This window comes from Urtica dioica, chromosome 1 (assembly GCF_054948205.1).
Source record: "Urtica dioica subsp. dioica isolate 48M chromosome 1, U.dioica_male_clone48M_v1_H2, whole genome shotgun sequence".
Lineage (NCBI taxonomy): Eukaryota > Viridiplantae > Streptophyta > Magnoliopsida > Rosales > Urticaceae > Urtica > Urtica dioica.
Window position 1 is genome coordinate 5,950,668 of NC_142756.1, and position 14,829 is coordinate 5,965,496.

The window sequence follows — 14,829 nt, forward strand, 5'->3', positions numbered from 1 at the left end:
TGGGAAACTTGATAAACCAAACTCAGTGTAGCATCTGAATTGAAAACCAAGCCATACTTTGGATCCTTTAGGGAAACCAAGCATTTGACCATCTGAATTGTCCAAATTACTCTTGAATTAAAATTCTTTTCAAAATCAAGCCTTTATTTCTCTCCACTCCCCTTCCCTTCCGAAATCACGCGTGCCTTTTCAATTAAAAAAAAAATGCTCAACCCACAGTCCATCTCTCTCTTCACTTCTCCCCGTCGGTCATCCTCATGCACGCACGCCCATCGTCGCACACCCCCACGCACGAAAAACCCCGACGCACGGCAAACCCCAAGAAAAATGGGTAAGTTTCGATCACTCATTCGATGATATTTTGTAAGAGATTTGTTTGATTTCCTGAAAAAATGAGTTTGAGTTCGTCATGTTGGATCCAGGAAAAGTTCGAATTTGTTGTCTGTAATTTCGAACTTTATAGCTGTTATTTCGATTGCATTTCGAAGCTTACGATGCCCACGCCCTAATTCCTTTAAACTCAAATTTTTTGGGTCTTCTATGTAGTTAACCAGTTGAGAGAAGAAAAATGGGTAAGTTTCGATCTCCTAATTCGATGATATTTTGTAAGAGAGTTGTTTTATTTCCTGAAAAAAGGAGTTTGGGTTCGTCATGTTGGGTTCAGGAAAAAGTTCGAATTTGTTGTCTGTAATTTAGAACTTTATAGCTGTTATTTCGATTGAATTTCGAACTTTTTAACTTGAGTTCGTCTTGTTGGATCCAGGAAAAAGTTCGAATTTGTTGTCTGTAATTTCGAACTTTATAGCTGTAATATCGATTGAATTTCGAACTTTTTAACTTGAGTTCGTCATGTTGGATCCAGGAAAAAGTTCGAATTTGTTGTCTGTAATTTCGAACTTTATAGCTGTTATTTCGATTGCATTTCGAACTTTTTAACTTGTACAGATTTGACTTCTAATGTACACTTTTTAACTTCTTAACAAGTTCAAACGTTAATATATGTTGTTTATTTGATGGTACTTGGGTGAGTGTCATCCCGGGAAGTGCTACACAAGTGGAGAGGTATCCACGGCGGAGGTCACCATCTCCACATGGTAATCTGTCTCAACTGTTAGTTTCGTAGTTTTTAATTTTATCTTGTTACTGGTTTCGGAGTTTTATGACGTTTGTTATATATTGTTTCGAAGATAACTTAATAATTCTTGGTGTTTTGTGACTGAATTTTGGACAGTGGTGAATGATGAAGGTTTATTTTTTTTAGTGTGACGAAGACGATGATGAAGAAGGGAAGGAAAACACTGTGGCAAACATTTCAGTTATTTTATGTCTTTGATTTCAGACATTTTCGTTCTTTTATGTAATGGATTTCAGACATTTCAGTTCTTTTATGTAATTGATTTCAGACTTTTCATTTATTTTATGTAATGGATTTCATACTTTCCAGGTATTTTATGTAATGGATTTAAGACATTTCAATTATTTTATGTCTATGATTACAAACATTTCAGTTATTTTATGTCGTGGATTTCATATTTTTCAGTTATTTTATGTCTTTGATTTCAGACATTTCAGTTCTTTTATATAATGGATTTCAGACATTTCATTATTTTATGTCTTTGATTTCAGACATTTCAGTTCTTTTATGTAATGGATTTCAGACTTTTCAGTTATTTTATGTTTTTTATTTCAGACATTCGCAGGGGAAAGGCGAATGTCTGAAATAATTCATCGGGACGAAACAATCCGGAATTGCGATGCCTCTCTCTCCCCCGAAGCCGAGCTATGCTCGCCGCTGAAGCCAGATGCTGCATTATGCGGTCGTCGAGAACAAATTCATCCAAGGAATCCTAAAAAAATATATCATTACTCGTTAGTGGTAGATCGAGCCACACCACACACGTGTATACATTCACACACAAGGAAAAAAAACTCTCACATTGTCAGAGTTCCCATTCTCTCGGTAATAATGGATGTTCGGGGCGGCCACCGAATTGGTGTTGCTTGACCTTGAGCGCCTCTCCTTTTCCACCGCAGCTAGAAGCTCTTGGCTACGAGTATTATTCCATTTAAAAAAAATAGTTCAATACAGATCGATATAAAGCACGAAGTTGAAAATTTACGCACAAGAATAAAAATTGCATACCTAGCCGGATCATTTAACGAAAGTGACTGCCAGCATATCGGGCATTCTTTGCTTCTTTGAGACCTGTAAGGTACAATATCTTCGATTACAATATGAACTTTTAAGACACTTCAATTGAGAGAGAGAGAAAAAAAAATTAACTAAAAAATTACACGAATGCTCACCATTCGAGAATGCAGTGAAGATGATAGTCGTGTTTACAGTTGGTGATCTGAAACAAAGGAAAGGCATACAATGTTCATTATTATTTTTTTTTTTTTGGCAAGATTAGGAAACGAAACTTGTAATCAATCCTTATTGGTAATATTTAGGATATTTCCCCAAACCTCTCCATTTCTTCCATATGATACTATGATTCATTATCACTGTCGTTTAGGATAATGCTTCATCAAAATATCATGACTACTGAAACCATAGCAAAGGAGTTTCGGTTCGTTCCGGTTATGTCTCCGGAACAGAACGTTAGTTAAAGTTTAGGACTAGTGCAGAGTTCTGGTCCTCGTTCGGAATTGATTGTTCTGGTGTGTACCGAGTTCCGAATGTGCATGTTTACTACTAAGTTACTCTAAAACACATGCGCAAGCACACTTTAAGTCATCACAAATCGGACACAATAGCTATTTTATACTATCACAATATCTACAATATAACCTATTACGAAACCGAATTAACTTCGCTTTTATACATGTATACCAATAAGAGAGCAAAAAAAAAAAAAAAAGAGTTGTCTACGCATAACATATTACAAATCCTAAAAAAAGGAAGATGATATAATCAATCAAGCATCCAAGCAACAACCGGCCAAAAATAAGCTTCAAAACGATGACCACATCCGAAGGTCTTAAGTTGACTGGAAACATAAGAACTTAACGTAGGCAGACAGCCCGAGATGTGTAAATAAAAAATTTGGCACCAATTTGAAAAGAAAACGCGACTCACTAGAATCGAAACCCACACGTACAAACTAATAAACAATAAAGTGGGGACTGTATAAACTACAAACTCCATGAAGAGAAACAAATCACGCAAATGAGCCAGAAGCCAAAAATATGATACTGGAATTTTCTAACTCTAAATTTGACTGTAAAAAAAAAATCAATTAATTAAAACCCCATATTTTTCCTTTGAGAAATATGGTGTACAACCACATGCTGAGCAGTATAATGCGAGTTCAGACATTATCTGGATCTCCAATAATAATATCCTGGCAAGCTCCAACGGGAAAGGGGACAATATGTTGATGAAGAAACTCTCCAAGGACACAAGAAGACAAATCCAAAAACTTTGATGCGGAACTATTTATATATATATATATATATATATATATATATATATATATATATTATCATTATTCGAGCCCCATTGTGTATGGCTTACAAACTCAATATAAACATTGACAATTCAATTTTGTATCCTCTTCGCACAAGATTACACAGGCCTCGGAATAAAAGAGTTTACAGATCTCTCTCTCTCTCAATGTAAACCGACGAGATTTTAATCCTTGGTCCAGACCATCCATATATGGGCCGCCCCATCGTCACCGTGCACGACCTCATCCTTACACGAAAGCGTGAAGCCTTGCATATCTAGTCAATAAGATCCTCCATAGCAGCGATGAGGATAACCAAGCAAGTGTAATGAAGACTCCCAAAATCGCCCTAGAGAGTATACTAATATTTTATGAAACTTTATACTTATTATTTAGTGATGTCACTTATAATATGTCAGTGATAAGTTTAGTGACACTATAGATTATACCAATCAAATCCATAGAAGTAAGAGCGTGCAAGTTAATAACACCAAGTATTTAATAACTCAGTTCCGTGCAAACGCAACCTAATCTGGAAAGATTATGATCCCAGTGGAAATAAAATTTACTAGTGAATAGTAGAAGAAGTACACAACGGTTTTAGTTGAATAATTAACCATTCAGTGTCCTTTTCTAATATCTACTTGTGAAATTAAATTCAAGCTCCCCTTGAATCTAAGGGCTTGTTTGGTAGAGTGGATTTTAGGGAGGATGAATTAATATAGATGAATTTATAGTTTCTCTTGTTTGGTATACATTAAGTAGAGGATGGAAAGAGTTAAAAGAATGATTTGACTCCGTGGGACCCACAGAAAATCCATCCCCCTAATTTGGAAGGATTGTGAGAAGGGAGAGCTTATTTGTTTTATTTTACAATAAATACTAATCATTCCTCCCTTTTATTTATTTATACCAAACAACAAATAGATGAAAAATAATATTTCTCTCATTATACCAATCAACGTTTGAGAAATTATAATCCATCACTTTTCTTTCCTTTCTTTTTCATCTTATTTAATTCATCCACTCATTTTTCTCTTTTTCCTACCGAACAAAGCCTAAGACTCAGCCCCCTTCCACTCAAGGCACTCACAAATACCGAAGTTTTCCCTCACCAACCCTTTTCAAAAACTCCTTATGTGCAAAAAGACTCCTATGGATAAAGTATCTGTTTTATAGGAGTCAAATCCTAGACACGATGTCTTGGCTACAGTTTTGGTGAAGATTGTAACTAATTGATTCAATAAAAATAATACCGTAAGCTATATCTTCAAAAACATTGCTTGCCCAAAATACGTCACAAATCAAATCTTTCACAATATGTCTAATAGCCCAACATATTTTTCCAAAGCGTTAGAACATGTGACGCGTGACAAACAACCAATCCAACTTAACAACAGTTTACTTTATTTTATTAACTACAAGAAAAGATAGAAGTTTACATTGCTCATAATAAAACACACTAATTTATTTTGAGTTATATAATAATTAAGGCTAATTAAACTCCAACAACATTACATTTTAATTAACAAGTAATTAAAAGCTTTACTTGTAGTTAGAAATCATCAAACTGAGCCTTCCGGGTCTTTAAGGTCAATGTTGCCAACATCGCCACTAACCATGCGCCGGAATTTGATTGAAAGCGAAGGAGCGATTATGGGCTTGCGTTCACTCAATTGAATGACTTTGTATAACCAAGACCCTAACAATGTCCCTGTGAGGGGTCCCACAAAGTACACCCAAAGTCCTTTGTATTGTACGCTGGCTAGTGCCGGTCCAAGCGTTCTCGCCGGGTTCATCGATCCACCGGACACAGGTCTGTATGTATAGTTAATATATATATATATATATATATATATATATATATATATATATATATATATACACCATGTTCGACATTAAGTATATAAGCTTTTCCTTGGCGTTCTTAGAGCATCTTTAATGGTTTCTTGCATAAGAATTGTAGGGATTTGCTTGCAAATATAAAAAATGTTTAGCTAGTTGCTTAACCATTGTTTTGCATATTGGCTATTGATTTAGCTAAGCAAATCTAAGCAAATTGGCTAATTTAAGTTAGTTGCTTAACTATTTAACTCTATAAAATCTATGTGGCAAAAATACTATTTAGCTAAGCAATAGCCTAAGCTAAACCATTAAAGATGCTCTTATGGTATGATTATTGGTTATAATGTATGCATGATTGTTATTTACAGGTAAGTACCTTGGTTGGTAGTTGGTAAATATAATTTGATTTTAAGATTTTATAATTATACACTAGTGTGACACTAACTGTATGCTCTAATTTAATTTTTTAAACGTACCCGGCTACAATAGATGTTATGCAGACTGACGAACCAACAGCTAGACCTGCTAGCTCTCCAATCTGAAATATTGAAATAGTGTCAACGCAATTATTGAAAGTGTTTTTAATGAATTAATGGTAGTGAGAGAGTTAATATGACTGACAGCTTTAGCATCAGTGGCAACAGCGGAGGTGACGAACATCATGGTAAAAGTGACGACAATCTCCATGATCAAAGCTTGGACATCTGTTCCTGAAGGTGTTGTGGTTCCAAGTCGGTTAATTGGGTCCAACAGTTCTCTCAGTGTGAACGCAGCTGAAATAGCTCCTGTTAGTTGGGCTACGACGTAAAATGGGACCTGGTGGTGAGACAAAGAATAATATGGAAAAAAAACAAATATTAGTTTTTGTCTTAATATGAAAAAATAAATCAGTTAGTCGCAGTGAGAGCTGAGAGGTAGTGTTTACATAAATTATCGTTATTATTATTATTGATTGATTGTTGCTGGCCATATATATTTTATAGCGTAGCTGTTTACTATTGAGATTATTATGGCATAACTCATTTAGTCTACTTGATTAATATCGCTCGTGAGTCATTATGTGGAATAAGCTCATGAGAAGCCAGTCATATTATGAAAATTAATTCCGAATAATAATCTTCCAATTAAGGCTAGAATTTATGTTTTCTGTAATATTTTTGTTGACAGGCCGTATGCGAAACAAAACTGATAAGCTCTTCTAGAAATTGAAGACACTCTTATTAACAACTCCCAGTCGAAATTACGTACTGATTATAACCTTGTACTAATCTAGTGACGACCAAAATTATTTTATGAGATTACATTTTGTAGCCCCATAAATCCAACAATCCAACGAAGCTTCCAATTGTTAATTTTTTTCTTATTATTAAAAATGTCCGACATATTAATTTCATATTAAATTAACTTTAGTTACTTTTGATGTCCCATTGTCTGATCATTAATTTGTCTCATGATTTAATATCTACTCTTGAGTTGTTGGCATGAATAAAACAACGCTCACAAAAAATACAAATAAAATAATTTACATATACCTCCCTTTGTTCGATTCATTAATTAATTTTCCCATGATAGAAATATCAAGCCTTAATTAGAGTAGTTCTATGTTATGTATAATCTCGCAAGTAAAATCGTTGACCTTCAACTTTTTGATGTTTTTAAAATCTAGAGTTTAGGGCACTAGATTATAATCATACGTAAAAAATTATATACAAAACTTATGTATGTTTTGATGTAATCTATATACAAAAACTCACGTATTGTTTTATTATAATAACACATTATAAAATTATTAATTTTGTAAAATAGCATATGTCCATATATCATGTGTATAGTCTTAATATATCTTAAACATATAAAAAATATTGACGTTCAAAGACTATTAAACTTATGTATGAAATCATGTTTTATAGCTAGCCAATTGGGACTTACACTGGATACATACACGCATTCACGTTTATTTTTGTTTTATTACAAAACTGCATACGCATTTAAAAATACTTTTGTATTTTCTACTCTATTTGCTTAATTTCATGCATTGGATTTGGATCTACCCTCACCAGACTAGCCTCTATAGGCCTTACATCTTATATTAAAAGTATAACAACTTTCCTCTCTAATCTTAAGTACGAAAGTTGACTTTTTTACTTTACTTTTATTCTATATATGATGTGAACTTAATTCCTTCAGATTATCAAACTGATACACCCTTAATTTCGTTTTCTTTTTTTTAATAGGGTACTAACTTGTTAGTCAATAATAGCCCTATATAAGGGCTCATTTTCAATGCAATAGAAATTAATACAATAATATTAATATATTGTTCCCCCTCTTTTATTCTCCCTATTTCCCTCTTAATAATATATTTTCTACGGAGACGACACTCTCGCTCCCTCAAAGAGTGATATCTAATACCGATCCCAATAATATCGCAGTTGTTACTAATTTGCATGTTTACTACAAAAGCACATAATAATCATGCATGCACGTCGCAATTAGGTCAAGTACGTACGTAGTACTAGTAGAGATAGAAGTAGTACCTGTTTCCATGGAAAGCCAAGAAAAGACGCGAAGCCGATGGTGACGGCGGGGTTCATGTGGGCCCCGGAGATGTGGCCGACGGAGTAGATCATGACGGTGACGATCAGACCGCCGGCCACGGACGCTCCGAGCTGCGAAATCCGCCGCTGATCGCTCTCGCTGATCGCACCCGCCGCACACGTCACAAAAACCAGCAAAAACGTCGCCATAATCTCCGCCAACATCTACAGGGACGAAGCCGCTAAATATAAATTTATAACGTTGTAGGTTGATAATTATTTTAATTATCCGAAATAAATCGATTAATAAAACTATTATTGAGGTTATAAGTTATAATTATTTTTAAAATAAGTTACCGGAAATAATTATTTTTCAAAATATAAGTGAGAGGATTTGTGAGTCCACCTATATATATGTATGTAGGTATATAGAATTATCATAATGTGTGGGATTTTCAAATCTACGTGATTATAGTTACCTTTCTAAATAGACCAGGCTGGTAATGGTTCTTGTACAGCGCCCAGAGACGGGACTGGACTCGGGTTTTCGGATCCCGAACCTCGACGAATTCGTGCATGCTCTCAACCTCTATTGTGTCCATTTTAGGATGATTCTTGATTAGGGATATAGACCAGAGTCTCCAAGTTTTGACTACATATCACTCACTCTGAGAGAAGAAGAGGGTTGGGTTTTTTATTTTCTTACATATATATTTTTTTTTTATGAGGATATGATTTTTGGGACGTTATCATTTGGCTTAAATAGAGACTGTATATGGACAATTTATAACTAATCCATACAACATGTTATTTCTTTAATGGTCATTCCTTTGTCGCACATGTTTTTAATAGTGAAATTATTGCAAATATACAAACGTAGACTTTGAAACAACTACTTTAATATTTTTTCTTCTTCTTATTCTCTATAGCGCAATATGAAACTAGCGCCAAGGGGTGGATTGCATATAAAATAGCTAAACGTGACATACTGTTCAGCTTGTTTAATATTAATATTGTTAAGTTGTATACTTGGGAATATTCTTTTTAATGACTTGTTGGCTTAGGATCACGGTTCAATTATTGTTTTATATTCCCTCCATTTGATGATGTAATTATTTTCTGTCTCAAGTGATATGTTATGACACTCGTAAGGAGTATTAAATTATTGCTAACTCTAAAAAAAACATTAACTTTTTTAAGCTCTAAAAAAAACATATGTGTTTTTTCTTTTTAGTAACACATCGGTCGATGATGGTTACGATTCAATTATTGTTTTTCTCCTCTACTCAATTTATATAGGGAAAATATCTACAGTATCCCTCGTGTTTAATTGAAATGCGAGATTTATCCCCTCTATTTCTAGAAATATCAGACATATCCCTTCAATTTAATACAAATGACATATACCTCCCCTAAAAAAATGTTATACTACAAATATCACTCTTTTCATTTATTTTTTACAAAAAAATAATTTGAACTCCTCAAAATACCCTTAATAGAATAAATATTTATTTACTATTTTATTAAAAAAATCAAAATCTCTCTTTATAAAAAAAACCTTGACTTTTTATAAAGAAATTTTTTAATTTAATTTTTTTGTATATAGAATAGAAGATAAAAAATTATTTCATTAAGGGTATTTAGGGGATTTCAAATTATTTTTTTGTAAAAAATAAATGAAAAAGGGTGATATTTGTAATATAATATTTTATAGGGGATGTATATGTCATTTATATTAAACTGGAGGGATATGTCTGATATTTCTAGAAATAGAGGGGATAAATCTCGCATTTCGATTAAACACAAGGAATACTCTTGATATTTTCCCATTTATATATAGTCTTTGGGAAACTTGATAAACCAAACTCAGTGTAGCATCTGAATTGAAAACCAAGCCATACTTTGGATCCTTTAGGGAAACCAAGCATTTGACCATCTGAATTGTCCAAATTACTCTTGAATTAAAATTCTTTTCAAAATCAAGCCTTTATTTCTCTCCACTCCCCTTCCCTTCCGAAATCACGCGTGCCTTTTCAATTAAAAAAAAAATGCTCAACCCACAGTCCATCTCTCTCTTCACTTCTCCCCGTCGGTCATCCTCATGCACGCACGCCCATCGTCGCACACCCCCACGCACGAAAAACCCCGACGCACGGCAAACCCCAAGAAAAATGGGTAAGTTTCGATCACTCATTCGATGATATTTTGTAAGAGATTTGTTTGATTTCCTGAAAAAATGAGTTTGAGTTCGTCATGTTGGATCCAGGAAAAGTTCGAATTTGTTGTCTGTAATTTCGAACTTTATAGCTGTTATTTCGATTGCATTTCGAAGCTTACGATGCCCACGCCCTAATTCCTTTAAACTCAAATTTTTTGGGTCTTCTATGTAGTTAACCAGTTGAGAGAAGAAAAATGGGTAAGTTTCGATCTCCTAATTCGATGATATTTTGTAAGAGAGTTGTTTTATTTCCTGAAAAAAGGAGTTTGGGTTCGTCATGTTGGGTTCAGGAAAAAGTTCGAATTTGTTGTCTGTAATTTAGAACTTTATAGCTGTTATTTCGATTGAATTTCGAACTTTTTAACTTGAGTTCGTCTTGTTGGATCCAGGAAAAAGTTCGAATTTGTTGTCTGTAATTTCGAACTTTATAGCTGTAATATCGATTGAATTTCGAACTTTTTAACTTGAGTTCGTCATGTTGGATCCAGGAAAAAGTTCGAATTTGTTGTCTGTAATTTCGAACTTTATAGCTGTTATTTCGATTGCATTTCGAACTTTTTAACTTGTACAGATTTGACTTCTAATGTACACTTTTTAACTTCTTAACAAGTTCAAACGTTAATATATGTTGTTTATTTGATGGTACTTGGGTGAGTGTCATCCCGGGAAGTGCTACACAAGTGGAGAGGTATCCACGGCGGAGGTCACCATCTCCACATGGTAATCTGTCTCAACTGTTAGTTTCGTAGTTTTTAATTTTATCTTGTTACTGGTTTCGGAGTTTTATGACGTTTGTTATATATTGTTTCGAAGATAACTTAATAATTCTTGGTGTTTTGTGACTGAATTTTGGACAGTGGTGAATGATGAAGGTTTATTTTTTTTAGTGTGACGAAGACGATGATGAAGAAGGGAAGGAAAACACTGTGGCAAACATTTCAGTTATTTTATGTCTTTGATTTCAGACATTTTCGTTCTTTTATGTAATGGATTTCAGACATTTCAGTTCTTTTATGTAATTGATTTCAGACTTTTCATTTATTTTATGTAATGGATTTCATACTTTCCAGGTATTTTATGTAATGGATTTAAGACATTTCAATTATTTTATGTCTATGATTACAAACATTTCAGTTATTTTATGTCGTGGATTTCATATTTTTCAGTTATTTTATGTCTTTGATTTCAGACATTTCAGTTCTTTTATATAATGGATTTCAGACATTTCATTATTTTATGTCTTTGATTTCAGACATTTCAGTTCTTTTATGTAATGGATTTCAGACTTTTCAGTTATTTTATGTTTTTTATTTCAGACATTTCAGTTCTACCGAAGTAATTATCATTAGACATTACAAACCCAATTTTCATCCAAAAAACTAGTATCCAAAACTACCAAAGTAATTATTATTAAACATTACAAACCAAATTTTCATCCGAAAAACTAGTCTCCAAAACTACCTTAAACATTACAAACCCAATTTTCATCCAAAAAACTAGTCCCCAAAAACAGTACAAACTTTTTCATTGTTTTCATCCAATTTTCATCACCCCTTTTTCATTGTTTTCAGTTTGGCTGTACGTGTTCAACGGAGACTAGTTTTTTGGATGAAAATTGGGTTTGTAATGTTTAATGATAATTACTTCGGTAGAACTGAAATGTCTGAAATCCATTACATAACATGACTGAAAAGTCTGATATCCATTACATAAAAGAACTGAAATGTCTGAAATCAAAGACATAAAATAACTTAAAAATATGAAATTCATGACATAAAATAACTGAAATGTCTGTAATCAAAGACATATAAAATAATTGAAATGTCTGAAATCCATTACATAAAATACCTGGAAAGTATGAAATCAATTACATAAAATAAATGAAAAGTCTGAAATTAATTACATAAAAGAACTGAAATGTCTGAAATCAAAGACATAAAATAACTGAAAAGTCTGAAATCCATTACATAAAATACCTGGAATATGAAATCCATTACATAAAAGAATTGAAATGTCTGAAATCAAAGACATAAAATAACTGAAATGTCTGAAATTCATTACATAAAAGAACGAAAATGTATGAAATCAAAGACATAAAATAACTGAAATGTCTGCCCCACTGCTTTCCTTCCCTTCTTCAGCATCGTCTTCGTCACACTCAAAAAAATAAACCTTCATCATTCACCACTGTCCAAAATTCAGTCACAAAACACCAAGAATTATTAAGTTATCTTCGAAACAATATATAACAAACGCCGTAAAACTCCGAAACCAGTAACAATATAAAATTAAAAACTACGAAACTAACAGTTGAGACAGATTACCATGTGGAGATGGTGACCTCCGCCGTGGATACTTCTCCGGTGGATACCTCTCCACTTGTGTAGCGCTTCCCGGGATGACACTCACCCAAGTACCATCAAATAAACAACATATATTAACGTTTGAACTTGTTAAGAAGTTAAAAAGTGTACATTAGAAGTCAGATCTGTACAAGTTAAAAAGTTCGAAATGCAATCGAAATAACAGCTATAAAGTTCGAAATTACAGACAACAAATTCGAACTTTTTCCTGGATCCAACATTACGAACTCAAGTTAAAAAGTTCGAAATTCAATCGATATAACAGTTATAAAGTTCGAAATTACAGACAACAAATTCGAACTTTTTCCTGGATCCAACATGACGAACTCAAGTTAAAAAGTTCGAAATTCAATCGAAATAACAGCTATAAAGTTCTAAATTACAGACAACAAATTCGAACTTTTTCCTGAACCCAACATGACGAACCCAAACTCCTTTTTTCAGGAAATAAAACAACTCTCTTTTAAAATATCATCGAATTAGGGGATCGAAACTTACCCATTTTTCTTCTCTCGACTGGTTAACTACATAGAAGGCCCAAAAAATTTGAGTTTAAAGGAATTAGGACGTGGGCATCGTAAGCTTCGAAATGCAATCGAAATAACAGCTATAAAGTTCGAAATTACAGACAACAAATTCGAACTTTTTCCTGGATCCAACATGACGAACTCAAACTCTTTTTTTCAGGAAATCAAACAAATCTCTTACAAAATATCATCGAATTAGGGATCGAAACTTACCCATTTTTCTTGGGGGTTTGCCGTGCGTCGGGGTGTGCGACGATTGGCGTGCGTGCATGAGGATGACCGACGGGGAGAAGTGAAGAGAGAGATGGACTGTGGGTTGAGCATTTTTTTTTAATTGAAAAGGCACGCGTGATTTGGAAAGGGAAGGGGAGTGGAGAGAAATAAAAGCTTGATTTTGAAAAGAATTTTAATTCAAGAGTAATTTGGACAATTCAGATGGTCAAATGATTGGTTTCCCTAAATGATCCAAAGTATGGCTTGGTTTTCAAATCATATGCTACATTGAGCTTGGTTTATCAAGTTTCCCTAGTCTTTCAGCCTTAAGAGAAATTTGATGACACTAATTTTAAGAGTTGAAAAATTATGATAAACAAATATTGATTTTTTAAGTCCCATCCTGCATTACGACACAAAATTTAAAATAATTAAGTTGCTTGTTTGCTAAAAAGCTTACGAAAATGGTATTTTTTTATTAAATAAAAAAAAAATCAAATGTGTCACATAGTTCAAGACGATATTTTTGGATGACGTGACTTACATAAAGAACGACCTTTTAAACATTAATACAATTTATGAAAATTGTAAGGAGATAAATGTCATCTATCCGGTTGAATAACAAGATAAACAACTTAACTAGTTTATGCAAGACAAAACAAGCAAGCAAAAAATAAAGTAGAAAAATTATAAAGGACACAAAAAATTTATAACCCATAACAAAGAAGCTAATATGAAGAGCGGTGTAAGTGTAATCAATTCACTATAATAATCAGAGGTATAAAAGCTCAAATTTGCCGACTTCTTCGCAAGTAGCTGTCAATTCTAACTTTCGATGAAGTGCAATCTAATATCCGATCATGGATCTCTCTCTCTCTCTCTCTCTCTCTCTCTCTCTCTCTCTCTCTCTCTCACACACACACACACGACCCTCTCTTGAACATCGTCTCAATGATATAAACACAAACATATTACGATCAAGTCTCTCACAGAAATTGAAGAGTAATTCTCACACTCAATTTTTTTTTATATATAATAAAGAACTATAACTAAAAGAGTGAGTGTGAGATAAGTCGGGCGTGTGAGACCAAATTTTTTATTAACCAAACAAAAACCCTAGGAGAGTTATCTTAAAATCGCAATAAAATCTTACGTGAATCGGTAGATCATGAAACTAAATCCGATTTTATCTATAAAAAATCTCATACCTGAAAATATGATGATATATATATATATATATATATAGTTTGATTCGTGCGGGAAAAATGACATGACCAGTAACCTCGAAGATGACGATATATATTGCTTGATTCGTACGGGATAGAAGACGTGACCAAAGTAACCCACAAGGTCTTGAACAACATACATGTTTTTTTTCTTCAAACAATACATACATACCACAAAGGAATCAACATAAATAATATTTTTACATTTTTTGTTTAACACCTAAAGGATAGGCTCGCTCGTTTAACGAGCGACTTCTTATCTTGTGTCAAAAGGGTTGCACGGACCAACCTTTTTTATAAGGTCAAGGAAGGCATAACCCCGACTCAAACCCTTTACACTACTACCAATACTGTTTTTCGGTGCGGAAGACATTCGGGTGCGACTTTTCGCACCCAAAATTCGCACCAAATGAGACTTTCAGGTGCGACTTTTCGCACCGAAAACTCA

The 14,829-nt window shown here is 33.5% G+C and overlaps 2 protein-coding genes across 2 annotated transcripts; both read right to left on the reverse strand.

The window, feature by feature from the left end:
• Positions 1 to 1,667: 1,667 nt before the first annotated feature.
• On the reverse strand, positions 1,668 to 3,727 carry LOC149406756 (E3 ubiquitin-protein ligase RHF1A-like). Its single transcript, XM_089617600.1, has 5 exons — positions 3,656 to 3,727; positions 2,308 to 2,354; positions 2,144 to 2,206; positions 1,937 to 2,048; positions 1,668 to 1,847 (listed from the first exon to the last, which is right to left on the reverse strand). Exons 1-5 carry the CDS (start codon positions 3,725 to 3,727, stop codon positions 1,668 to 1,670), a joined length of 474 nt encoding a protein of 157 aa, XP_089473726.1.
• Positions 3,728 to 4,842: 1,115 nt separating this feature from the next.
• Positions 4,843 to 8,551, reverse strand: LOC149406757 (aquaporin NIP2-2-like). The gene is made up of 5 exons (XM_089625784.1): positions 8,314 to 8,551; positions 7,835 to 8,059; positions 5,919 to 6,113; positions 5,774 to 5,835; positions 4,843 to 5,270 (listed from the first exon to the last, which is right to left on the reverse strand). Exons 1-5 carry the CDS (start codon positions 8,434 to 8,436, stop codon positions 5,018 to 5,020), a joined length of 858 nt encoding a protein of 285 aa, XP_089481910.1. The 5' UTR covers positions 8,437 to 8,551; the 3' UTR covers positions 4,843 to 5,017.
• Between the last annotated feature and the right edge of the window lie 6,278 nt (positions 8,552 to 14,829).